The sequence below is a fragment of the Corapipo altera genome, unplaced genomic scaffold (genome assembly GCF_003945725.1).
Source record: "Corapipo altera isolate COAL_440 unplaced genomic scaffold, ASM394572v1 107b, whole genome shotgun sequence".
Lineage (NCBI taxonomy): Eukaryota > Metazoa > Chordata > Aves > Passeriformes > Pipridae > Corapipo > Corapipo altera.
Genome location: NW_020884951.1, coordinates 2,803,136 through 2,830,185, shown reverse-complemented (window position 1 = coordinate 2,830,185; position 27,050 = coordinate 2,803,136). Strand labels below are relative to the sequence as shown.

At 41.6% G+C, this 27,050-nt stretch overlaps 1 protein-coding gene across 3 annotated transcripts; it reads right to left on the bottom strand.

Annotated features, from left to right (window-relative positions):
* Positions 1-147: 147 nt before the first annotated feature.
* On the bottom strand, positions 148-25,499 carry LAS1L (LAS1 like, ribosome biogenesis factor). Of its 3 annotated transcripts, XM_027663208.1 has the most exons (13): positions 25,297-25,499; positions 24,529-24,654; positions 24,286-24,355; positions 23,075-23,156; positions 21,842-22,027; positions 19,949-19,995; positions 17,077-17,186; positions 12,825-12,910; positions 11,710-11,925; positions 10,405-10,540; positions 9,452-9,831; positions 6,781-6,922; positions 148-1,450 (listed from the first exon to the last, which is right to left on the bottom strand). In XM_027663208.1, exons 1-13 carry the CDS (start codon positions 25,497-25,499, stop codon positions 1,360-1,362), a joined length of 1,875 nt encoding a protein of 624 aa, XP_027519009.1. In that variant the 3' UTR covers positions 148-1,359. The 3 variants fall into 3 exon arrangements, 2 of the variants coding, with proteins under 2 accessions (XP_027519009.1, XP_027519010.1); XR_003530866.1 differs by lacking the exons at positions 148-1,450; positions 6,781-6,922; positions 9,452-9,831 and having other exon boundaries at positions 10,426-10,540; positions 11,710-11,840; positions 11,915-11,925; XM_027663209.1 differs by lacking the exons at positions 148-1,450; positions 6,781-6,922; positions 9,452-9,831; positions 10,405-10,540 and having other exon boundaries at positions 11,709-11,840; positions 11,915-11,925.
* Positions 25,500-27,050: the final 1,551 nt, after the last annotated feature.

The window sequence follows — 27,050 nt, the reverse complement described above, 5'->3', positions numbered from 1 at the left end:
ATGCAGTAATAAAAGAACAAATCCCCTTCACTCAGAATTTCCTAAATAAGTTTGAGTAACTGTTGGCTAAAAGGAGAAAGGGGAAAGGCTTACATGAAAAATCCCTCAGAAGTTTGTTTCCTTCTGCATTGGCACTGTTTGCTTTTAAAGAAGGAAATGTGCAGTGTATCTTCCATTGTAAATAACTTTTGGCTGTCTGGTAACAAGGAACTCCAGTAGAACAGGATAAAAAAAAATAAGAAAAGAAAGAATAAAGAAATAATACATTATGGATATCTAGCTAAGCCTTTACTTGAGAGCAGCCCAAAGCGCATCCATGAATTTGCTGTTCTAAACATGCATTTCAGTCCTATGCAAAGTACTGCTAAAGCTGTGTGTCCTTTCTCTCTTTCTACTAACATGGTCCTCTTTCTGATTAGTTTGTAAACCATCAAATTATTAGACTGACTCCAAGAAAGCCTCTGTATTACCCTCTAGCAGATGCACTCTAACAAAACCTTATTGAGGAGTCCTGCAATAAATACATACTTAAACTCCTGGGGTTTTTTACGTGTAATTGCACAAGCCTCCAAGTTTTGAGAACCTGTAATACAGGTAAAGAAAACTGAATTTACGAAAAACTATCTGGAAGCCATTTTTCTCAGTAACTTTTCAACAGGGCACTCAGGTCCATTTCTGCAGTAATCATACCAGCTCTCAGCAGAGACCACAGTATTGGTTATGAACCTTAGCAAAATTGTGAACAAAACTAACATCAAGCAAAAAACTTCATTGAAAAAGAGACAGTAATGGCCTCAAGATCATCACTTGAGAAAAACGGTGACAAAAACATTTGGAAGGTATTTGTGCACTGCAGTGCATTCAGCCGTGCTACAGCTGGGACTGATCCCTGAAGCTCTGTGTGAAATCCCAGCTAGGTGAAAACGGTAGCATAATCTTATCTTGGCAGAATCACTCCTACAGGACAATATCAGCTCAACAGTCTGGCTAATGAGGACCAGAGGACACTTTCTAGAATACCTGAGTGAGAATGGAGAAACAGGAACCATGAGGAAGGTTTGTCTTCAAAGTCAGTTGCATTTATTAACTATGAAAAAATTAAGGAACCTTGAGGGATTCCAAACTACTCTTAACTGTATTTGGCAAACATCAGCTAGAGTTAAAGGTTCATGACAGTGGTTAAGCAAGACAATGGTTACTATACATGGAACTTAAACCACCTTTATAAAACACTGATTTTATATGGTAAAAATCAGTAAATCACAACAACAACAAATTATTTCCCCACCACCATCACTAGTTCTTCTATCCCGCTTAACTTGTGCAATACTGAAAGTCACAGAGCACTCCAATGCTGTCTCAGAAAAGTTGAAGGCCACTTTTTATTTTATGGAAGTCATTCTGGGTCCATAACAATCCTCCTGTCCCATGAATTTTCAATTCTGCAGAGCTGTGAGGAAGAGAAATAAAGCACATAAGCACTGAGCTGCTTTAGAAGTTCACATCACCGAAGTTAATTTTGATAGCACGTTATTTCCACAACATCATTTTTCTTTTTTAGCTTTTAGCTGCTGGAATGTCCTTAGTTTTTCATCAGTCTGTTCAAGAGAGGCAGCAGTCCCGAAACACCAAAGGTACCAAGGCACAAACCAAAAGTAAGATTACCAGTTACTGACAGTTCTGAGGGACACATGACTGCAGAAATAACCAGAGAACAATTTTCATTTGAACCTTCATCTGTCCTTTGCAGCTCATCAGGTGAAATGCTAACACAGCAAACAATTAACATAAGAACAGTCATCACAAGTTACAAATGTTACAGTGCCTATCCTGCACACAAATACTACCCATTCCTATGGCTTTAGAATGAAGTTGTGGGAACCACTGCATTTACAGAGATTTTCAAGTATGCAATCCCTAAAGCAATGGCATGTCAGCACCTGCACCCTCAGAAAACGCTCCTAGTGGTCATTACTTGCCAAATTTGCTACTACTGTCAGGTAAACTGAGCACTGGGAGCTAACAAAAAGCACATACACTTATCACAAAAACAAAACATTTGCCTAAGGATGACAGGTTCAAAGCTTCAGAGGTTGCCTCAGCAACACTAAACATGAACTTAGACAACACATGTGCACAGCACACACCAGAAAAACCACCAATAAACACAATGTTTTGGAGCCAGGGAAGAAGGAACTGTAAGCTTTTTCAAAGTATCCAAGCATCTCAGGAAATTGTCTCATGTTAAAACCAAAGAGTTCTGAAGGCAGAAAAAATTCCTGCAAAAATACTGAGATGTTTTATTTACACAGCAACTTCAAGCTATTCACCAAAAAACTCTAAGCCTTTTCCAGATGCTCAGTACTAGAATAACTGGCTATAGGAGAGGCTCCTTTTCAGAGCTCCTCAGAAACTATTTTTCCTTTAAGATCAAACACCTCTCAGTCCCTGTTCAGAAGAAACACTGCCAGAAGCCCTGCAGACAAAGCCAACAACAGAAACACCACAGTTCTCACTGTAATGACCTGATGGTCTTCCTCTTGCTGTTGGACACTATCCTGAATTCAGCCTGCTAATGGGTTAATTTTTTCTGTGTTTTGATGCATATTCCTCACCTTCACAGACTTGCTGTCATTCCTAGACAGGGACTCTGGGGACACTGACATGCCCCTGAATCACAACCCAGGAATGCTCCAGGCTGGGGCAGAGAGGCTGGAAAGCAGCCCTGTGGAAAAGGCCCTAGGCATGCTGGTGACAGTGGCTGACCATGAGCCAGTGTGTGCCCAGGTGGGCAGAAGGCCAATGGCACCTGACCTGTATCAGGAATAGTGTGGCCAGCAGGAGCAGGGCAGTGACTGGCCCCCTGTACTCAGCACTGGTGAGGCCTTACCTCAAATCCTGGGCTCAGTTTTGGCCTGTTTTTTCCAATAGCATATCTATCTGCAAAGACAGCTAAATACAGTTTTGGCTGGATTCTGCTCTTTTTGAACTATTTTGCTTCTCTGAGATTCGAGCTGTTCTGTTTTGGCAACAGCATGCTCGTCTTTGGGAAGATCTGATGGTAAACCAGAGAAAACTCTGCAAAGGGTTCCTCAAGAGGTCAAACTGTGTTAAGTGGCAAGGAAAGAACAAAAAATTACTTATTCAGGAGGGGAAAACATTGTGGATAGCTAGGCTGTTACTTTCAGCATAGGGGAAGCATATTCTCCAATATTTTGAACCTCCAGATACAACAACAAAAGCAGAAAAGAAGTCAAACGGCAGTTGGGATGGGCTGTTAATTGTCTTTCAAGACTGAGTTTATCTTTAAAAATGAAGGGAGATTGTATCTGAAACCTCTTTTTCCTAGTATACAATCAAGTTTTGCTACAGATTAATAGGAATTATTTAGTAAGAAGCACAGACCTCAAACAAGGCAGGCAGAATTCAGGCAGATGTGAAACAACATAGACTAAATGCATCATAAGATCACCAGGTGTCCATTCTCATCTGTGGACCCAGTGAATTAGGGCTGCAACAAGAGATTCTGCTTCTGTCACATGACTTGGTCAAAGCCCTTTTTCCCAAATTAATGTCAAACTCCATGCTCCAGGAAATCCCTTTGCAGTTCATTACCTTGCTTTGCTTTGCTTTGGAGCCAGACAGAAAGACAAAGGCCACGGCTTTTAGAAAGGGCATGTCCCACTGCCTATCCTGCAGGTGCTTCTTCCAAGCACCTTAGCGATATTCCCAAAGAAAAACATCAGCTTTTCACAATCTCTCATACCATACTTCGGTACTCCTTCAGGAGTCTGGCAGAACAGCTCTCTGCAGACAGAGAAGTTAGAGGGTAGTATCAAAGAGGAAGTAAATAGCAAACACCCCTTCTGGAACAGGCCATACAAACACCTTTAATGGGGAAGCAAAAAACTCATGTAGCTACAAGACAGAGGACAAAGTTTCTACATAGAAAAATACATGAGTAGTCCAGAAAATCTGCTCCCTTCTGCCTCGGGCAAGTCACAGAATCAAAGAATCAGCAGGGTTGGAAAAGACCTCCGAGATCATCAAGTCCAACCCTTGATCCAACCCTGCCGTGGTTCTCAGACTGTGGCACTGATGCCACATCCACTCTCACCTTCAACACCTCCAGGGATGGTGGCTCCCTGGAGCCCTTGGGCAGCCCATTCCAATGGCTGATTCCTTCCTATTATCCAACCTAAACCTCCCCTGGCACAACTGAAGACCCAGCCCTCTTGTCCTACTGCTGGTTCCTGGGAGAAGAGCCTGACCCCCCACCTGGCTACACCCTCCTTTCAGGGAGCTGTAGAGAGTGAGGAGGTCTCCCCTGAGCCTCCTCTTCTCCAGTCAGTCCACTTTTCTGATGCCACATGTCCTTTGGCAAATTGAGAAGCTGCTATGCAAGGGAAATAAGAATAATGAACAAGCTGCTGTTATAACACTCCTGATGAAACCTGGATTGTTTCCAGGCACAGCTACAGGAATAAATCAGGTTCTGCTCCTTTCTATTTGTGGTAACAACAGGTTTTCCTCATGTTTCTTTCTGAGCTTTTTTCCTTGGTATCTCGCCAGGCTGTTACCTGAGTGTAACAAACTGTCTGCTCCTTTCCTCACACAAAGAGAAGCAGAGACATGTTGCCTTTGGCCTGATATGTGCTTTTTCATTTTCTACATGGGTATTTCCTAGTACTATGAGCTGCATGACATATTACACTGTTCAAAAAACAGCCAACTGGAAGCAGCACATGAGGAGAAAAAGAAAACCCCCTCCTTGGCTAAATGTAGAGGAAGTTTTTGCAATTGCTCCTGTCTGCATCTTAGGCCACATGGAAAGTGGTTGCTGGGGCAGAGGGGAAAGCAAAGCCTGCTGGCTTTGTTCAGAGTCTGCAACATAAAGCACTGAAATCTATGTATCTGGCTCACAGCTCTTTAACCTGCAATCAATATACTATCAGTTCTCACCACGACTAAATCATATTTCAAAATGCAGTCCAGGCATCGTCCTCCAAAGGAACACAGTGCCACTGATAAGGGCACTATCTGATGAGCCAACACAAGAGACTGAGTTTGCTTTTGACAGAAAGAGTCTCTCAGAGTCAGAAGAAAGTCAAAGTCTTTGACTTTCTTTCATTTGTTGCTTGTGACCCACTTGCCAAAATGGTTTACTGGCAGTCCTAGAAAAAACTCTCAGTCACAGAGGTGAAAGGAAGGCATTATACTTGCTAACCTATGAGAACTCTGCAGTTTAATGGAAAGACAATTAAAGACTTTTTTTCTCTTGTGTTTCTTTACTGAGATCAGATCTGCAGCTCTAAATTAGTACCTACAGCTCTGAAAAGGTCACTGGGCACTGCCAACATACTATGGCTGAGGAGCCCCAGTTAACAGAAACTTAAGTGTTCAAGCCTGCTGAGGCTGTGCTAGTAACTGCTAAATAGCAGTATTTCATAATCCTTGCAGTGGTTTCCTTTAAAAAAAGGGCAGGAGGAGTGAAGATAGCAATATTATAAGATGGTTTCCTCAAAGGATACCATGGAAATCACATTTTTGACTACTAATTGTGCCACTGCATTTAAGTCTCAGATAGTTTGAAAGACACAAGGAGTGCAAAACAAAAGAAAGGAATAAGAACAGGAGCCATTATAAATAGTACCTCTCAGACTTAATGACAGGAAAAGATGAAGGAGACAAATGCAAAGAGGTAATTTTTGAGTATGTTCTTTCATCTTCAAAAAGTGAGATTAGGGCTTCATGAAGTAACTTCCCATGACACTGGTGAGTTGTCACAGCAATACACAGGTAGCAATAACTTCTGTCTGATTTTATCCATTATGCAAACACACTGTCAGACTAATGCAGTACAAATAAGCGGGGAGAGTTTCCTGTTGTGGTGGGTGAGGGTAAGAAGAGAGTTTGTTTCACGCTGGGTTAACCATAGGATGAATTACTGGGACTGCAGTGTCAGAGAGCTTACTCAGGAAGTGTAGTTCGCTTTCCATTTCAAGCATACAGAAAAGAGACATGTTTGCATTCACTGATGTGAAACTCTCAGCATACTCACCACCCCAGTGATGTACAGCCAATTCTTTCCTCAGGTATTACAAAAGTAATTGCAGTCAACCATTTTCTGTGGGTAACTATCACCTCATCTTCATGCTTTCCCACTAATGCACCTCAAAGTGCTTCTGCAAACCACTGTGCATTTCAGAATGACTCCTCCTTCCAACACAAGATCAGCTAGTCTAGGAAAACTGACACTGGGGAAGGCTAAGTGACTTCCAAGGCTTTTAGTCTTGAATGCTTTAACTGTGAGGTCAGTCACTCTCATAAAAATTATTCATCCCAGTGTATCACCAGGCAGATTCTGCACCAGCTCTCAGTAGCTTTATTTAAAAATTCTGCCCTTCCAGACTAGTTACTCTAAGGGATCAGCAGACTGTGTCTTACTAAAAGCATCAGACAACAGTGAAAGCTGTCAGCACAGTCTGAAGAACAGACTGTTATGCACAGCACAGACTGTTATGCTCTTACACCAGCATTGCAAAGGTCCTTCCAAACACACACATTACTTGAAAGAAAGAAGCACGGTTAGTGGGTTTTAGAGACAGTAGGAGATATTAGATAGGTGTCATGGTGTCATGTCAAACCATGACAACAGGTCAAACTATTTAGTTAAACAGAAGTAAAAAGGAAATCCCAGCCTTAATTTTTCACATGGTATATATAGTGCAAGGCACAGAGAGATAAACGCATTTCATGGTTCAGGACACCATTACTCACTTTGTATGGAGAGTCTTCCACTCATCTCTCACTGGCTGATCAAGCAGGGACATCATAGAATAATTATTCAACATGAGACCATCAGGGTCATCTGTCTGACCTGGGAGTTTCCCAAGAGGAAAGTCTTTCCATTGTACTTCATCTAGGTAAAAACAGTACAAAAACAAGGAGTCTGACCTTCCCAGAGAGATTTTCAGAAACAAGATTCCCCCACCAAGTCCACAAATACTGCCCCATGCAACTCAGCCATTCAGCAAAAATGAACAATCTCAGGTGTGCAGCAAAAATAAGTCTGAACTACAGTTGTAACTGATTTTATTTCTAACCTTACCATCTCTTCCGAAGAAAGTCACTGTAGAATGTAACAGCAGGGACATATCTCGAGTCATGGAACATTATCATGCAGTCTACACAGTGCAACTCATCTAAGCCACTGGGAAACAATGTCCACTAAAAGAAACCCCACAGTATTCTGGAGCAACCCTTCACATTACCTTCCTCTTCTAAGAACACTTTTGTTTGAAACATACACATTGACTTACCTATGATAATTTTAAGAAATTGCTCTGCATAATTCTGTAAATGGAAAAAGCCATTTGTACACATATGAAGAAGCCATTTGTACACATGCAAAGCAGTATCTTTGCATCCAGTAGCTCATTTCTCCAGTGAGACTAAGCATCAGCTCCTTAGCAACTCCCTGAGATGAACAGCAGCACAGCTACAGTGCCAATAGTGACTAAAGAAGAAGTGAAGCCACAACAGTAGAAGAGTATAGGGCAGCATAAGGGTGGGGAAGCCTAAATAACCAGTTAAGCAACTCTGGACAAACAGGTGGGCTGGGATAAGATGGCAAAGAAAAAGAATATGACAGAGTCTTGAAAATATAGCACCTATGGCTGTTTCTTCTCCACAACTTCACATTTGCTAAATTTGACTTCCAGTGGGGGCTAGAAATTGCACAATGGAAAACCACTGATCACATCTCATAACATCAGTAAGCCTGTTCCTTTATACTGTGGGGCCAAAATTTCAAAGACAGTTCCTAAAAGGGAAATCCCTCTTTAAATTTCATCCTTATTTCACATCTAAGAAATTACAGATATAAATTATCATGTGTCATTGTTTTGAAAATAAGATTTTTAAGCCTATGTGCTGTCTTGATACCAGAACACTTATTTTTGGAACATTTACTCGCAGCTCAGCGAAGACCAGCAGAGAGACGCTTCAAGAAGGGACTCCACTCCAGAAAGCCAGCAATAATCTCACAGACTATTTGAGACACCTGTTAACCACATACAACTTGCTCATTTCCTTCTTTTTGACTGAAATTGGTTAATTTTGTACACTCAGTATCTGCTCAAAATCCCAAGCATTGCCCTAGAAGAACCAGCAGATTTATTTGGGTTTTTATTTTATACCATTCTTGGGCATTTAATAGAACAAAAACCTCTTGAGATGGGATAGTGCTTTCTAAGTGTTATAATTTTATAGTTGAAAGAGGGTCAGAGACAGTATGTGGTGACATCCAATGCAGCTATAAGGCAAACTACCATTATAGATATTGAACAGGCTAAACCCTTTCTTTGGGGAACAACCCAGTAAATAGTTGATATGCCACATGATGTCACGGGTTGCTATACACCTACTGCCTATAGTATCAAATTGTTTAAGGATGGTAACTACACAGATGTTATTTGTGGAATATTAAGTTTATATAAAAAACCCTGAAGTTTATATAAACAAATTAAGTTTATATAAAAACAACTTCACAAACAGAATCTTCACCAAAAAGTCAGGTAGTTCAGGACACAATGTGTGTTCCTTCAGTAAAAGCTGTGCTTGATCTGAACCAAAGTCACAGAAGCAGAGGACAATTTTGCTTTTGTTCTCAAAAAATACAGCTCTAACAAGTTGTTCATATAACTAAAATCTCTGGGGTTTTTTTGACTTGAGAAAATTTCCCAGTGAATTGGGTACAAGAGTTCACTATCTTCTAATGCCTGCTTTTCTTCCTTTAAGTATAATTTTGATTCTGACTCCACTCCACCAACTTCCTCCTTCTGCATTCAAGTCCCTCCATAAATCACTCATTCAAAATTCTTAAGCTACAGAAGCCTCCAACCCCAATGAGAAAGTACACCTACTGCAGCACAGATAACAAAGCACTGGATACACTCTTTATTCCTTCTAAAAACTTGCCTTGCTCCTTTCTTTTGTTTGCCACCATGTCATAACAGCCATTTTCCTGAAGCATGGACCTTAGGTTCACAGCCAAACTGTGCTTTCAAATACCTACAAGTCTCACAAACACAAAACTAAGAAACATCCATATTTCTTTGCCATTCACAGTTGGCACATATTCTGCCCCATCAGCTGGATACACTGAAATTTTAAACAGTTTGTAAAAAGCCAAACAAAAGAAATCAATGAGACGGTAACAACATGCTCCTGGAAAACACACTCATGGTGCTTTAAGAGCTTAAGAGAAATGACTCCTGCACATAAATGGAAGACTTGAAAAAAACACATTTTTCAGTAATTTGGCATTTAGATGATTTTGAAGCACACTTCAATTATGGCCAGGCCCAAAAGGCTGCAATGTCTTTGCATTTCAATTAACATTTGTCAGTGGTGAAGACTGTCCAAGTCTTAGAGAGTCACTCTTTACCTGCAGTGATCTGCCAGGCGGACCCTTGCAGTGCTGCTCTTCTCTCAGCAACAGCTGCCATGTTACCAGGATGAGCCAGTCCTTCCAGAAGATTTGTTTCAGTTACCATCTCTTCTTCCTCCTCCTCCGCTTCCTCTACACCATCATCTCTCTCCAGCACATCATCTTCTTTCTCTACAGTCTGCCCTTGATTTTTGACCTGATTTTCCTGCCTGACTCTCCACTGTAAGCTCTCTATAGTGTAAACTGGATGTTCACTGCTGTTTGAAGAGACGCCTGGACTGGACAAAGGGGCACCTCCTTCTGTGTAAATGGAAGCAAGATAGAGAAGGTTCTTCCGAGAAGTACGTGACAAGCGAGGTCTCATGATTGTGAGGATCCTAAAAAGGAAAAAGCGCAATAGAAAAGTCTTACAAGGCTTGATAAACTTTCATCTGGAGTCTTTTCTGCTTTTAAGTGTTTGTTTCCTCCAGGACAGCTGGCTCATATAGCTTCTCTAACAGGCTAATTCTGATTATTCCCCGATCCGTGGATGCTGTAATACTCTCTCTTTGTGATTAAAATTAAGGACTTTGGGATACTTCTAACTGAATTCCTGCTTTGCTGTTTTCATGTGTAAAAGTTACAAATTTACCACAGGTGGTATCACCTCTATAAGCAGTCACACCTCTACCAAGTCACTTTTCTTCTGACCAGGTTGCTTCTTCAGTACCTCCCCAGATAACCTCTGTTTTCATTTTGAAGGTGCAATCCTTTAAATTCTCTTCCTTCTCTTTGTGGAATCAGTGAGATGAGTAGCAACAAGCACAGCTTTATATGCACATGTCACAATTCCTACTAGAGGCAAAGGAAGGGAAGGGAACACAGCTATAACTCAGTGCATCACTAGGGAACCAAAGCTGTTACAGAGCACTGTTTCCTATCCCTTTTCTAGGGCACAGGATCGAACTTACAGCTGAAGAAGATGTGGGGTTGCCCAGCAGGGAGCTTCCAAGCAACTGTCAGTCAGTCTTATCCACTGCAAAGGAACTTTATGGAGGAACAGCTCCTTCACCGACACCTGTTTGTTACAGTGCTGTCTTTTCTTCCCTTCAAAGAAGATAACAAAAATGATGAGGTGCTCAAAACTCAAAAATATGCCCTTCATCCCTCTGCATTTTTACTGGAACACATCCTCAAATAAGCTGGCATTTCAATCCATGTCCATGACTCAATATACTGACCAAACACATCAAAGTTGTCATAAGGGACGTGACAATGCACTGACAAGCAGGTTGGCTCCACAAGACCTAACCACAACGAGGTGCAGACCTTTCCAAGCTGGCCCTGTGCATGTCACCCCAGACAGGAAAGCCATGTGTTTGAACAGTATTATCCCAAGTAAATGCAGCATACTGCATCTGGGACCCAGCACTGTTCCAGGCAGCTCTGCAGTGAGTAGAGTTAACAGCTGTGAATGAGCACCGTTCAGGGGTCTGGGTACATAACAGATGCATGCTCAGCGCTGAGTGAAACCACGAAATATTAACCCATGACTACCTGAGATACTGGCAAAATCTTTGTGCAGTCTGAGCCTGACCAGGAGAAGACAGAAGAGGCAGTAAAATTAACCAGCTGGAAATCGCAAGGATTACACTAGGCCACAGTATAGAAGTCCTGTTCACAGAATACCTCTGACACTGAATAATTAAGGCTGCCTGTCTCTGGAATGAAACATACAGTTTGCAAATTTTAACAGCTCTAAGGAGTCGGGAACTGAAAACAAAATACTTCTTATTACTTTTGCGTAAGTTTAGAAGGCACAGAGGTCCTGTAATAGGATCAATAAAGGACAGCAACACTGTTTAGTATCTTGTAAAGGCAGGCTTCTGTCAAGGGAGAAAAGAACTGGGAACAGGGAACAGATTGCATGTAACATCTTTATTTGTTACCTGCTACTGTTATTTCCTACAAGTACTGATATCTGGAAAAAACAGCCTGATCTTTCATATGAGAGACTGGCTTTTCCTATCTTGAGGAAGCTGCAGTGAAGTTATTAATAACAATTTAAATTTTTTACTAAGAAATACATGAAATGCATAAGCTGCAGGTTGAAAAGTCTAAGAAATGCACCAATAAAATCTCTATGTTCATAAGACAAAATGTACTAATTAGGTTACTACACTTTCTGTCTAAAGTTCCCACCACTCCCCGTTTTCACACCATTACAGAGGAGACTCTTATATTTCTTTAAACACAAAAATTCCAGACACACTCACCAGTGTTTACTTTGGCAATGCCAGTCAGCAACTCAGAAATCCAGCTGATCAAGAACTGATGCCTGATTTCTGAAGAGTCAGAACATTCCTTCAGCTCCATAAACATTTTCTCTATTAAGATCTGTGTAAAACTTCGTGAAAGAAGGCCTGTCAGCAAAGGTTGCCAAAAGCAGTAAAAGGTCTGAGGAATTTTGAACTGCCATACCTCTTTATTTGCTGCAATAAGAATTAAAAAAAAAAGAGAGAAGCTACAAATTAGTGTTTTGTAATTTTTTGTGAATCGTGGGTGTGACACTTGCACCAAACTGAAGTCGTCTGTTCTAGGATCATGGGTTCCGGTGTATTTTTGGGATCCTCATTGAATCTATCATTTTTCTTATGCTAGGGAAATGAAATAAGCAACAAATTGATAATTAGCACAAGGAAATTATTAGCACAGGAAAATCTACCTGCTTTGCTAATCCCTTTTCCGTTTCAGTTTATTTCACACATAATTAAGTCCTATTCTGTCTAAAAATATACTGCAAAGAGAAGATACATTGAGCAAAGCAACACAGAATAAAAAAGCTCCTCAATTTTTACTACTGTAATATAGTCACAGAAATTTGAGGATCTTTCTTGGAAAGTTCTTTGGCTGTGAAATACAGAATGTATTAATTTTCACTCCCTCTAGGTATCTAATTCTCTTGCAGAAAATCCATGCAACTCCATACATATGGGCAGCAGTTTGGAGCTAAGATGCAACTGGTGAATGAGGCTCAAAAAAACCCATTCATTTTGATTTGCTTCAAATTTTCAATGTAGATGAAATTAGTGGGAGTTCGTGAAATCAGCAACTATTGCATAAAAGGGTAGAGATGCAGGCTTTGAAAGTTATTTTGGCTGGGCATTCAGTGCTGAAGAGTTAGCCTTCCATACTAAGAGATTTATGCAAAAACATTAGCTAAGCATGGACATAGAGGGGTCTGGAGAACAGGGCAAATGATGTTTGAGGACCTAGATGTACGAAAAATATGCAGAGAATTACAGATTTCAACATAATGGGAAAAAAAGAACAGACTTGATCAGAACACTAACTGTGCACTTCTTAGTTGCATGGTGCCCAAAATACTAACCTTCATACTTGATATTTAGCAACTTCAGACAATCCATCTTTGGGATGAGAAAGCCATCACTGAGAAGAGCTTCAGCCACTGATTCCCTAGAGCAATCAGAGAGACTTATTAATAACACTTACTCCTTTACAAATCAAAACATGGCTTGCACCACTTCTGAAACAAGTCCGAGAGCCAAATACCTGGAACAATTAATTAGGAGGGAACAGAAAATTTTGCAAGGCACTAAAACCATATGCCAGTTTTGGGTTGGATATATCTTATTTGACTTGGAGGAAATGTGCAGTTGTACAAACTGGAATAGGACCGGAACCTTGAAGGAAACATTTATACTTGAGTTACAAGTATCCTGGTATTTCAAAAGGAACACTTATACTGAAATACCTATGGGGTACAATCCAACTCTGCTGCCAGCCAGTCAGCCAAGATCAGAGAACCTCTGACTCACAGCGCTACGTTAAATCTCAGGGGAAAGCCAACCCTGCTGACTTGCTGGCACAAGTCACACCACACAGTGTGCGCAGCTGCTCAGCAGATAAGGTCAGAACTGCTCTTCCCTGCAGCTCTTTTTCGGATGTCTCCTGCCCTTATAACTATCCTGAATGACAGTCTGACAGCACTGAATGCTCACGGCTCCAGGATCACTCCATCTCCTATTAGGCTGGCTTAATGAAAGTGAAGACGGAGGGTACCGACACAGGTAGGCTGCACTGATTGACTCTTGAAAATTAGATACAGCAAAAGGGACAGAAATAAAATTTCCACAACTACCCCAATATCCAGTATGATTCTCTTGAATTCTTCTGTTCACATTTCTATCCATGAGCTTCTATACCCGTGCAAAGATTTGGAATGGTAGCACCCATGTCAAATGTGGCATATTTTGATAATAGATGAGAAAATTTGTCTTCCCCAACAGGAGTGACTTCCAACTCTAAACATCCAGACATGACTTAGATACAATGCTGCATTTTTATAAATACAAACAGCAGCTGAAGAGCTCAGCATATAGAAACAACACACACACACATGCTAGATCACTTTGTCATAAGTAGATGATGTGGTGGGAGATGAGAAGGCAAGTGGTAGAACGTAATTTGTTTCTAAAAACAAAATCCAGTTTCGATCCTTCTCCTCTCTGGAAACTGTTCCAGTATCATTACCATTACTCCTACATGCATCACCAACTATTAAGGACATCTTCTGGTAGATGGCAACTTCAGCAGAGAACCATTTAAGATCATCTGGTCATCACAAGGTCCACTTGGGCAGTTCTCTGAAGTAGGCAGCAGAGTATCCTTTGCAGTTAGCTCATTTTCCTTCAGGTCTAAAAGAATCTTCTGCCCTCTGCAGAATCCAAATTACAGGCTACATCTATAAATGAAAGGCTTTACTCCATTACACAGGCATTCTAAATTAAAAAAGCACTTTCACAGGCCACTTGATATATTAAAATATAATTTGTAAACTCAGAACACAAGTTTCCAAACCTAATGAAGTCACAACCTGCCAATGCATTCCATCCCAGCCTTCCTCCCTCCCTCTCATGTGGTCTGTTTTCTATAAGTGAACAACCAAAATTTTTCTCTTCAAGGAAAGTAAGAAGCTGAGTTCTTTAAGCACCTTTATGCATCTTCAAAAACACATAGGAGACTGCAGAAACAACTCTGCCTTCAGCCTGGAGAAGGAAAGTACTTCAGGAAAGTCAGTCCTTCAGGAAACTAGATTCTCACAGAGGCCACTGGAGAAGCACAAAGAACTGGGGAAGCCTCCATGTGACTGAGGGAATAAACAGTTACAGACCTCCACAAAACACAGCAAAGTACTAAACTAGCTGTATGTAGCCTGACACCCAGTTTCTGGGGTTTTCTGGAGCTAACGCCACTCAAAGGAGCAACAGTGAAGAGAGAGCCTGTAAAGTAAAAGGACTAAGGTGGGAAACTCCCTGTCAAAGCTGTTCTGATGCAAAAACATGCAATATTTCCTTTCCACAAGTTTGGCCCGAGGACCTGTGGAATGAGTACTTACTGGAAATAATACACACACACACACACGCACATGCATGCATATATATAAATACAAACATTCCTGCCAAAATTTCTCTCTGAACAGTGAACACATAAGGCTGTTAAACGCAATTGTAAAATCTCTCTGCAGCAGCATCACTACTGAAGGGTTTGGCTCTTGCTAGTTTTGCAGGTTGTGAGCTGTGAGCCATCCTTGGTGGCTCTCAGTTAAAGATTTCCCCATGCATCAGAGCAGCTATTTTAATGAAGTTGCCTGATCATTAGGACTCACTCAGGGAACCAGGAAGCAGCTAACAGAAACAAAATCCACAAGACAGAAAAAAAATACATTTTTATAGTCACAGAAAACAGCTTCGTCCTCCCTGTTTTCTTTGTCTCATTTGAAGCCTGTGCTTAAGGAAGCTACCAAAAAACCCTTATTCAATGTAGCACAATACAGTGAAGACCAACTTCTTATTAAAGCATTACTGCTTTGATAACTAATGCTTAAGAGATGACAGATTATCTAAGAGGTAATCATCAGAATTTTTTGTTCAAACAAAAGGTCTGGTAATGCCGTTTTTCAGAGATTCTTGCCCCATCTTTGCAGTTTCTTTAGGCCACACCTGGCAGTTTAGTTTTATACCCTTACCTAAGTGACTGACTGGAATTCCAAATAAAGCTCTCAGAAAACTGACAGTGAAGGCCTGAAATGAAACCAGGCCCCTGAGATGTGCCATCTAGTTCCAGGACTTTCCCAAATAGATGACGAAGTTTTTAAACTGCTTTAATTTTGGAAGCAGCATCTCCTCTGGACACTCACATAATCGGGGTTCAATATACTTTGTGCAGCTGCATGGGACAAACAGCAAGAGCCGACGTAACACGTTGTTCGCACAAAGATGATGGCAAAGAACTGTTAAAATGTGATTTAACACACTTTCATGGGATACCACAAGCATGATTTGCAGAATTCGTGGACGGTAAGCAAATCAAATCCACAGTATTTACAAATTAAGTACTTGTTTTGATTATATAATTCTGTTACAAAAACTTAAGTTTTGCACAGACATAAACTAACAGGAGAGCATGCCAAAAAGGCAGTACTAGAAAGACCCCAAATACGTTATTATCTTGAGATCCTCACTACTTCAGTTTCCTAAAGGAAAGGGCCTGTCTCTGATCTTTTACCTGTTTCCAAATGCATTACATTGCCTCAACATTTCCTAAAAACACATTTCACAGAAGAAGAATTCTCTTTTTCTCATTTGAACCTTTCACTACCCTTGTGTTGTACTGTGGCAGTCTGTTTCCTCTCTACCATGTAGATGATGCCAGGTTCAAACATCTAATTATATCTAATATATATAGGTAAAATATATATAAATAAATATATATTTTACACATATATATTGGTATATAGGCAGCTGCATGTGGTCCCTTCATGTTCTGACAGCAGCTGACAGAGAATGCTTAGGGAGTGAGTATCAGAATCACAGGCAGGTACAATGGCTTTCTTTAACCTGTACCGTCCAGTTATTTAGAGACAGTTAAAGTGATACAGAAGCCCCATGTTTAGCAAGTTCTGCTTCTCATTACAAAATCTTCATGCCTTCCTGCTCATTATTCCATGCCCAGCAACTGATGGGCAATCCAGGGTTTTATTCTGGCACATCTGATAACCTCTTGAACTAATCAGCATCTGGTAGGGCATATATATTTATATATGAAACATCAGGAGTTATAGCTCTTATCTATAACATGATACTTTCTCCTCTCTACAGTTATACTGATTAGAATTCTCAAAGTGGTTCAAGATCTTCATGCAAATTTGTATGGTGATAATAAAGTCTCAAGACACTGCGTCCTAGAGGCTCTCTACTCATAGAAAGATAGAAAGTATAGAAAATGCCAAGTATTGCCCTGCAATTTTGAAGAATTCTAAAGGTTACTGTGAAATCGAAGTCTAAACAAGGTTGTTGGGAAAGCTTTTGAAGAAACTGAAGATGCTGACATGCCTTGGGGCCAGCACAGCTAAGTCTGGGACAACACCTTGGAGACCAGCTGGCACAGGGAACATTACTCATTAACACAGATTAACAACTCAGTCCTCAAAGATGTTGAGGAAATCTACTACTTGCTTTCTCCACTATCAGGTGAAGAACACTGTGAAAAGGTAGTGCAACAGGGCTACAGGCTGAATTCTGGACTGTACCTTTCACCTCAGTTATTTATTAGAGATGTACCTGTTTTCCTGCATCAGGTCTTTGATCTGAGCCAAAATCCAATCCATTTCTGAAGAGGAATCAGACCACAGTTCTCGAGACTTTGAAGCAGACTGCATAGTCTGCATAACCTGAGTGAAGGAAGAATTCAAGCATTAACAGAAAATATGCCCCAGTGGCAAACATAAAGACATTGCTCTGAAGGGAAGATGCACATGCCATGTGTATGTCATCAACAGCACTCGAAAAAATTCACAAAAGCTCCTCTTCCTAGAGTTATAGTAAAAATTAATATAAGACATGTCATACTTGGAAAAGGCCTGAATTAAAAAGACAGGAGTATCAAGGAGTCACAGTCCTGGCATCTTCATTCTGGTTCTAAACCTTGTTCTCCCTGACTTCAGCACCAACCAGGACAGACCCATTCTGAATCATTAACTCAGCATGTGACATGGGGATTAGGTTGACTACTCAGGACAAGGTTTTGCCAATAACATTATGCACACAGTAGATCAAAATAAAAGCCAGATTATACCAAGAATGAAAGAGGGAATATCTAAGGTCAGTAGTCCTCTGAAAGTTAGTGGTTTCTTCATTTGATATATACCTTGTCTGAGTCTGCTCAGCAAGGTAAGACATGCCTTCTACTTATGCTCACAAGCTACCCAAGAAGCAGTTCTACCATCAAGACCTTCTACAAAATATCAGCATAAACCCCATTACATCACCAACAAGTATCTAGTCGATTCTTTCCTGGAAGGGAATAACTACTGAGAGAAAAGAAGAAATTATTTTGCCTGCCAAACAGGAATGAAATGTAAAATGAGACTGAAAAACCAAGGTGCCATTTTCAGGACTGTGATTAGCTTTTCTACATATGCAAAGCTACCACTAAATGCAAAAGATACTTCAGATGATAAATCCAGTATAAAGACATGACCTAAAGTGACTAAAGAACCTCCAGCCCACTCATATGAACAATCAGACAATCAAGTACACAGCCCCTGTGACAGAACTATATTTTAGCCTAGTTTACACCCTACAGAATCATACATGTTTTTAAGTTTAAAAAGTAGTTAATAAAATAGTTAGAGAAGTATCTGAATCAGAGACTCTACAGTTACACTGCTATAAAGATGACTTAGGTATAAGTGATTCTCCTTCCTACATGAAAAAGATCAGACAATCACTATACATTTATGCAGGGAAACCAGCAAAGATACTGTACTACTCTTTCTGTGCAAATGCAAGGTGATTTTTTAAATACTGGCCTAGAAAAGCTTCAAGTAGTATTTATTCGATATTTGGAACATTCAGTTGCTGTTGTGGTTAAGAAATTATTTGGATGCACCAAATCATCTGAACACTAAAAGGGCAAAAGAAAAAGCACATGTAATTTTTTTTCAATCCATTTCTAAGTTTCTAAGATTTTATGAGCCATAATCAGTTTTAAATTAGAGGTCTACTGTTGTACAGAACAGAGTTCCAGATGCCAACAAAAGACCAACTTACAGTTCTTAAAATTACTGAAAACAGTTATTAAAACAGAAAGATAGTACTACTTTTTTTATTCAAGATAAACTTCAGTTAAGCACTTGCAGGTATCAGCCATAAGGGTTAACACTCCTTGACATAGATAGGTCTTGGCAAATCCTTTGCCCACCCTTATTCAGTGAACCTCAGTGGCAAAAACTGCATATCAAAAGAAGCTATACTGACAACATATGTATCTACAGAGCATTCGTTTTTCACAATTCCACAGTATTGTGTTACAATTGACAGACTTAGAAGTGCAGCACTTGCAACCATTCAACAAGAAAGGCAGCCTTGCAGGGTGAACAGACAGGTTTCATAAGCACTGTGTGCAGCATTCAATTAAATTGAGGCATCTAACAGTTTACTCATCAGCCTTTATTTGTTCAATTTCTATGGGATAAGGCATTTCACCTGAACTTTAAAACAAAGGTTTGCAATTACTTTTTAAAAATTGATTCACTGCTCCTTTCCTCCATTCAACTGTGACCAGTTTAAATTTTGAAGTTGCATTTTCCTAATCAATTTGAAGTACTTCCCTCTGTTCTGTCAGTATGTTAAGAGGTCACTGACCACACATAATCAATGTGCCTCCTTTACCATGCAATGCAAAACATACAAAATAAGCCAGTAACAAATACAGAAAAGGAAGGATGAACAAAGGAAAATCATATTACATAGTCCAAAATCAAGACAATGAAGGAAACTGGATGTTCATCTTCAATAAAATTCCTGACACTACCTCTCATTGCAGATTTAAGTCTTACACTTCACCGGAATGTCAGCACACTTTCTCCTTAAGCCTTGAATGATATTAATCAACATAAAAGTGAGAACAGCTCCCCAGTAACAACAGGTCATATCCAAAGACTGCTGAGAGGGTCTGTAACCCAGCTCTTACCACATCTCGAGAACTAACCCATTAGTACGAAGGAGAAGCTGAGGAAAGAAAGATTTCTGGGCCACATTATTCACAAATATAAATTGCAGCACCTCAGCCACTGGGTCACTGCAAATAGATACAATGGATGATAGAAAATATGGACTAATGACTTCCGAATGACGGGTCTAAATTTCCAGAGATTTTAGGATGAATGAAAACAAACTGAGCACTATCCACTGGGACATGGAAGACTTGGGATCTCCAATAAGTACGTATCTCCTTTATAAACCTGAACAAAGTGTTCATATTAGAAACTATCACAGCTCGAATTGCTTGTTCTCTGTAGAGCTTTCCTTTGGCAAGCCATGTGTGACAACACTAGTAGTGATATCCGAACAAGGAACTAACACAGAAGATGTATTGCCCCAAGCAGGAAATGAGAAGTAACAAAAGTGCTGATAATCAGAGTAAACTTACCCGAAACTGCTCATTCTTGTAAGATATCAGAATATCTCTGACTTTTTCTAGAAATAAACATAAATATGTAGTTTAAACAGGAGATCAGCTATGTAAGGGAATTTTGTCTCTAAGCAAGCTGTTTAGTTTTACTGAATATACACTCAAGGAAGGCATCAAATTACACAGAAATTCTGATTCAGACAACACACTAAAGACTCACAAAACTCCCAGACTTTTCCAGCAACATAAATTTTCTCAGGTGGGGTTGAACCACAAATTCCATATTTTACCACTAACAGTGGTCAAAGACAGGTAAGTTGGATAAATGCAGACAGCTCAAAAAAATCCTTAAATAGATCAGTTTAGGAAGAAATTGTTCCTATATGCAGTTTATGTTCTGATGCATATTTGTATTTCTTATACTTGGATTCTGCATCTATTGCAACGGCACTACGGCTATTTACAAACTAACTGTGTCCTTATTGGACTTTACTGAACTTTAATTTACCACCTGCATGAAATGTCTTTTATCTGTGGACCACTTTTACTATACCTGAAATAGCAACATCTTCCAAAATATTTCACCATTCAGCTGTCACTGCTGCCTGCTAAGAGGGTGTCCATCACACAGTATCAGCCATATAAAACTTCAAATGCATCTGAATTGTAGGACTGATATACCGTTCCCATTCCGTTAATATGGACATACAGATCACAGAATCTACTATATTATCCTGTGATTCTCTCTTTTGTCAACTGGGGGTGGTATGTTTTTTTTCGTTTAGGGTAGCCAGGGAGAAGAAGGAACAGCTCATGCTTGGATCTCATTCAACATGAACACAGAAGACCAGAAAAACACTTTAACAAGAAAAATGTTAAGAGCTGCTCTATTCCAAAGTTTAGTACTGCCTCTAGGTTTGGATTGTTCTAATAAATGCTGTCTTAAACTCGAAAATTAGCTAAAATTTTCTGGATCACGGCAACTCTACGTATATAGAGTCTGTAAGGGAGGAATCTAGAAAAGACTTGAAACAAATCCGTAGGTCCTAAAGCCTGAATCATTAGTCACTTAGTGTGACCTTCTAGGGAGTACTAAGCATCACTTCAGCATTTTTGCACTCTCTGAGCCTTGGACTGGGCTGCTATAGTGGGTTGGGCAGGTTACCCCCCATAAGCCTGCCATGTTTTGTTAGAGAAAAATTATGACTAATTTGTTTTACTGTTTGAGGTACTGTTTGACACTTCACATGCCTAAAACTTGCAGACCAGACATCTAAGCTGAACTCTCACTTCCTCCACTTAGTCATTCAAACTAGAAATCCACTTTGAGAAAAGTCCTTTATTTTGGGTTCAAAGACTTCTAGTGATGAAAAAGCAACCACTGGAACAGTTTACCAAAGATTTCCCATTGTTCTGCACATAGTATCTCAGATTATGCCCAGGCTGGGTTACCTGTGATTTTATTTTTTTTTCAATACTATCAGCAGTTAATGATTTTTCTGTCCACATGCAAAATATTTTGAAACTGGTTAAATCGCTTCTATCTTGCTCTTTCTCAAGTTAGAATCTACAAAGTTTTGAGAGCCATAAAAGGACTATAGCCTTCTTTGTCAGTAGTGGCCTCAAGACCAAAACTGTGTCTATCAAGACGCTACAACTAATTTTTACAATGCTTTCATCCCAGTAGAGCAGTTGCTACTGATTATGATACTGCATATTCAATAGAAGTAAAGGATTTTATGCTACAAATTTGGTGAGCTAATACCAAACCAGTCAGTCAATCTCAAGAATCCACCAAGCTGCAGAGGAATCCTAAAACCTGAGTTGAAGCTATATCTTTATGCTAGAAGATGACATGTTTAAACTAGCACATCTAATCCTTTCATCTGCCATTGTTATAGGGACATCTACCGTGGAATTCTTTGTGTTTCTGACAGGCCTCATGCTGGGGGGTTTGAATCTCCCACGTATCATTGCCCAACTCTGTGTTTGCTTCCTCCTCTTCCTCATCCTCATCCTCACTTTCTTCACACAAGTTATTGCCCAGCTGACGGCTCCAATATGTCTTTCGTAGCCAGTCCAGCACAACATCACAACCTAAAAAAGAACAGAAAACATTACCTTCTCAGTGAGGACTCGTTACTGAAAAGAAATAATATAGGTGGCACATTTCTAACTCGTATTATGAAAAGAAATGCTATTAAACAGTTACGAATCCAGAAAACACATAGAACTCCATTAATGAAAAGGTGAGTAAATTAAAAAAAAACAAACCAACCAAAAAAACCCCCCAAAAAACCCCACCAAAAAAACCCAAACACAAAACCAACCTCCCTCCCCCCAAAAAGGAACCACAAAAATCCCCCACAATCCAGTATCACAAGCCTGGTAACATCCATCCACCTTCTTTTTGGCAACAAAAAAGACTGGCCACTACTATAGTGCTGCACCTAGCTCAAGCTACGTCAAATTTAACCAGAAACTAAATCCCAGCAGTGGCATTCTAATGAGAAAATGAGCCAGTACTTCAGTATCACCATGGTCAACATAGTGTCTACAACAATAACATAATTTTTTTGTGTGCAGAGAGCACACAAGGCATACATTAGATAGAAAGAAAATGCCTTGACTTCCATTGCAGTTTCTGCATCCACCTCAATCTAAGGACCCTGGTGAAGGTTATTTAACTGGCTCATCAGTGCTTAACCCAAAATTCCCAAGAATCCCTTCAAATGCCAGGAGCTGGTCATTCATTCAGGCTTGCAGTACATACTGCTTTTCTCCCTAAATGGGATTTTTTTAAAGAGTCTTAGGTTACCTCTAAACCAGCAGGAAAAGGTTTTACCTATTTCCTTGATATGAACTTCCTGTGCTGTAAAAAAGCCAGAGTACCAAACTGTTTTTTCCAGTATTTTTTCGGGAATGGGGGGCAGCCTCTGAACATCTTCCCTGTGATGCACCACAGCCTGGAGCCACCAGACACAGTTCAGCTACCCCCGCAGGGCAGTGGCAAACCCTCCCCGTGTCTGACAAGCCCACTGCATGCCCTGCAGCCCCCCACACTGGAGGGAGGGATGCTCCTCTTAGGGCCTATGGCACTGGTGTTTCCAGCCCTGCCAGTGCCACCCCCCTGGCAGCACTCACCCTTGCGGCACAGGGCCAGCCGCGGCAGCTTCCCGTGGGTCAGCTCGTGACGCAGGTCCACAACCCAGATGGGGATATCCACCTGGAAGAACAGCCAGTGGATGTCACCCCACATTTTCACTGCATCATGCCACAGCGGCCCGCAGCCCCGCAAAGCTGAGCCTATACCTAGGTCACTCTTGCACTGTAGTTACTCAGTTTCCCACTTCAAGGGTGGGCCAAGATCCCCCAACTCCCTGATCCCACTCCTCCTGTGGCCTTGGGATTTTAAGTTCTTTGGCGTTACTTGCAACAGATTTCTTTTTAGACAGAGGTGCTGCGTGTAATTTAATAAGATACTGAGAAGCAGTTAAATTATATTTGAATAGATGAGACATTCTGGCTAACTGTATACCAAAAATACAAATCATATCATACATAATAATGAAATCCACATACTAAGTCGTACACAATTTTTGGCAACTTTCCTAAGGACAACTACCTTTAACTATGCAAAACCTCTGTTTTTAAGTTTGCTCAGTTTTAAAAGATGAGAAGTAGAATCTTTCTTAAAAATCGGTGAAAAAAACCAGAAATCAATTCATCATTCTCACACAGGGGCCCAGACAATGCTGCATATATAGAAGAGCTCAAATGATGTCTGTCCTTCACTATCAAAACTTGTTCAGCCCCAGATATGGTGTTCGGTACAGCTGGCAATAAAACTACTTAAGTTGGTCCTGCTATTACAATTGCAGCTTGAACCTTCCCTCCTGGACACAGAAGTGGACAAGCTCACCTGAAGGCAGAGACACAAGATGAAAATGCCTGTAAATGTGATTAAGTGTTTTTTATGTATAGCCTTGCTTGTCAAAGACTAGAATTTATAAACTACAGATTTAGCTCTTTTCCTGGATCTCAGTAGCTAAGGGCAGTATGTCAAGTGGGACTATACACATGTAAATCAAGGCTTTGACCACATGTGATTCAAAAAGCTTTAATGATCATCAGCTTTTTTTAGTCTTAATCTGACTTTAAGGAACAAAAATTTAGATACAGTTGCAGCAAGCCTCTTAAAACTTTGCAGTTGGAAAGAACTGGCACCTATATCCATTAGTTTGGTTACAAAAGAATGACATCCCACAACTCCCTCCACCCAGTGTTGTTAATAGATAATGCATATGCTTTCTGTGGAGACATAAATTATCAAGCAACTCTTATTAAATATCTACCTCTCTGGCTAATTGTCTCAGAGGAATGCTGGCCATCTTCTGTTTCCTTTCTGTGATCAAGTTGACAAACCTGCATGAACGTTACAGAAAAGAAAATTACTATCAAAAGCTGCAGAGAAACTTGGAACCCCGGAGACAAATTCCCCACATGTTGTGGTCCCAGAAATGCACAGTGAACTTAGCTGAATAAGGACATCTGCCCGGGACTTTGTCACAAAGCACACAGGCCTTCAGAGCCCTTACCTTACAAGAGCCAGCCCATAAGAGAGGATGAGCTCGTGTGACTTCAATCTGCCAGATGAATCCAGGACCTTGCAACGAATCAGTTCTGCAGTGCAATCCACTGCAAGAGGCATTTTTTGACCATAACTGGAGATAAAGGAAAACCAGGTGAGCAGTCACACAAATACAGTCACCCTGCAAAAAAGGCAGCTTTCCAGGTAGTTTTTGTGCTCTGTGGTACATAACAGCCTGAGAAACAGTATGTAGAGACAGCATCAAAGACTCTTTCCAGAAGGCTTCTATCTGGAACAGTGATTACATGGCTACTCCTAAGCACATGTTAAATGAGGACTTACTGATATGCTACGCACATACAGAAGATGGCTTATCTGGGCAGGTCTTCCGTATGGATGCGGCAGAGGCAACACAGAGTAAGATATGTTGGCCTTGTATGCTCACTGCCCCGAGAAACCAGCCCGTGAAGCTGCAGGCACGTAGGTCTTCTACGTCCCCTGCTCTCCACGGGATCACTGTGCGTCTGCAAGGAGCTACGTGCCCGGAGCCTCCCACAACGAAGATGCCCTGCAAGATGGGGCCGCCTACCCGGTCTGCACACACTGCCGCGGCCGCGGAGCTGCCCCTGGGGGAGCTGCGCCCGCGTACCCGGCGTCCCCTGGGCCCAGGACCGCGAGAGCCTGGGACAGAAAGGTCAAAGGAGCCGCTCCGGGGACAGAGGCTGGAACCCCGAGGTCCGCATCGCGCTCCCCGCCCGCGCCGCGCGGCCCGTACCGGCTCTTCCAGGCCGACACCCGGTCCAGCGCGTCCTGCTGCAGCCGGCTGTCCCCGCAGTACAGCCCCACCATCACCTGGTCCCACTCGGCCCGGCCCCTCCACGCCACCACCGTGCGCAGCGGCTTCAGCCGCCTGCGGCCGGGGGCCAGGGCCGAGCCCAGCCGCCCGCGGCGCCAGCTCGGCTCCGCTCGGCCCGACATGCGGCCCGACTGAGGCCCGACTGAGGCCCGACCTGAGGCCCGACGAGCCGCCCGCCGCTCCCCGCGCCTGCGCCGCTCCCGCCTCCCGCCCCGCCTGCTGCCTGCGCCGCTCCCGCCTCCCGGTCCCGGGGCTGCCCGCGCTTCCCGAGCGTAGTGGGGGCTCGCCCGGGGACCCGCCGCGGCCCAAGGGGCGCGGAACAGGCGCATTGGCCTCTCGTGCAGCTGCGGGGAGCTGAGGGACGGTGAAGTGTGTCCGAGATGAGGGCGAGCGGAGCCGTGCGAGGAAGCGCGGCCAGATGCAGGCCTTGGGGGGCTGTGGAACACCCTCAATCCTTTTTTTTTTACTCTCTTCCAAAACTCTGTCATCTTTCATTTAAAAATTATACAATTTAATACAAATTGTCTTACAGTGGGTTAAGGACCAAGCTGTTTTTGATGCCCAGCATGATAAATAAATTTGAGGTCATCAGGTCTCTGTTAGACCCCTACACACCTTGTCACTTCCACATGGGCTTGGTTTCCTAACTAGGTTTCCAAAGAAGTCAGTTTTATGCCTTCCAATGGCAGCCAAGCACTTCCAGATAAGTACTGTCCATTCATCAGGAGCAGCAGAGAGGAAAAAAAGCCTTCTGCAGCAAGACAAAATGATCCATCCTGGTTATCAGCTTTCTTGCTCAAATGAGATTTTGAGGCATAACTGCACAAAGTGAGGAACTTTGCTGCTACTGCAAGTGGGAGCCTCATCAAGGTAGCCAACTGTGCTGTGTCCCAGACTCTTCTTCCATTGATTTGCCGTTTCATATCCCCACCCCTTTTGCCACAGAGTGGCAGCAAATTAACTGATGCAATTTGATCTTGTGACTTCCAACACAGTTGCAGAGCTTGTGATGTGAGCACGATTTAAACTGGGGTAAAGGACTTCTCACCTTGGCCACTCATCACTGTTGAATAATATTACCTACTCCTTGCTTGTCAGCTAGTGACATCATGAAAGCAGTTAGAAATTCAATACTCCTGTCCCTCTCTTCTGAGTCTGTTTTCTTAACATTGTCTACACTCGATGGGATGAATTTCCAGTTAATTTAACTCTGTAGCATCCCCAAATACTTCAAAGCACGTGCTTGCTGCTGTGCTTCTTGGCATTGTGAAAAAACTCTGTGCTCCCTGTGCTTTGAACAAGGTGCAGTTATTTGACCCAACCTGTCCAAAGCTGGAACAAAAAAGACTTCAGTCCCTTGCAAGAAATCTCTTGGTCAAGTGTTTCATTATGGGAAGGGCCAAACCTGATCCACTGCTTCTCTTTTCCCCTACAAAGGCTATAAAAGAGATGGATACTGTTCACAGAAGGGGTAGTATGTCAGAATTTCTGTACCCATGAAATGGATGAGAGGGGCCACTGACACAGCTCAGGATACTTTCAGAGAAATAATCCATATTCTTACCTACCCTGAATACTACTAGCACCATGATTGGTGAAAACTTATTGTGCCAGGGTGGGCAGTGACTTCCCTGAGCCCTCAGGGTGTGGAAAATTTAGTCTGGTGCAGCACA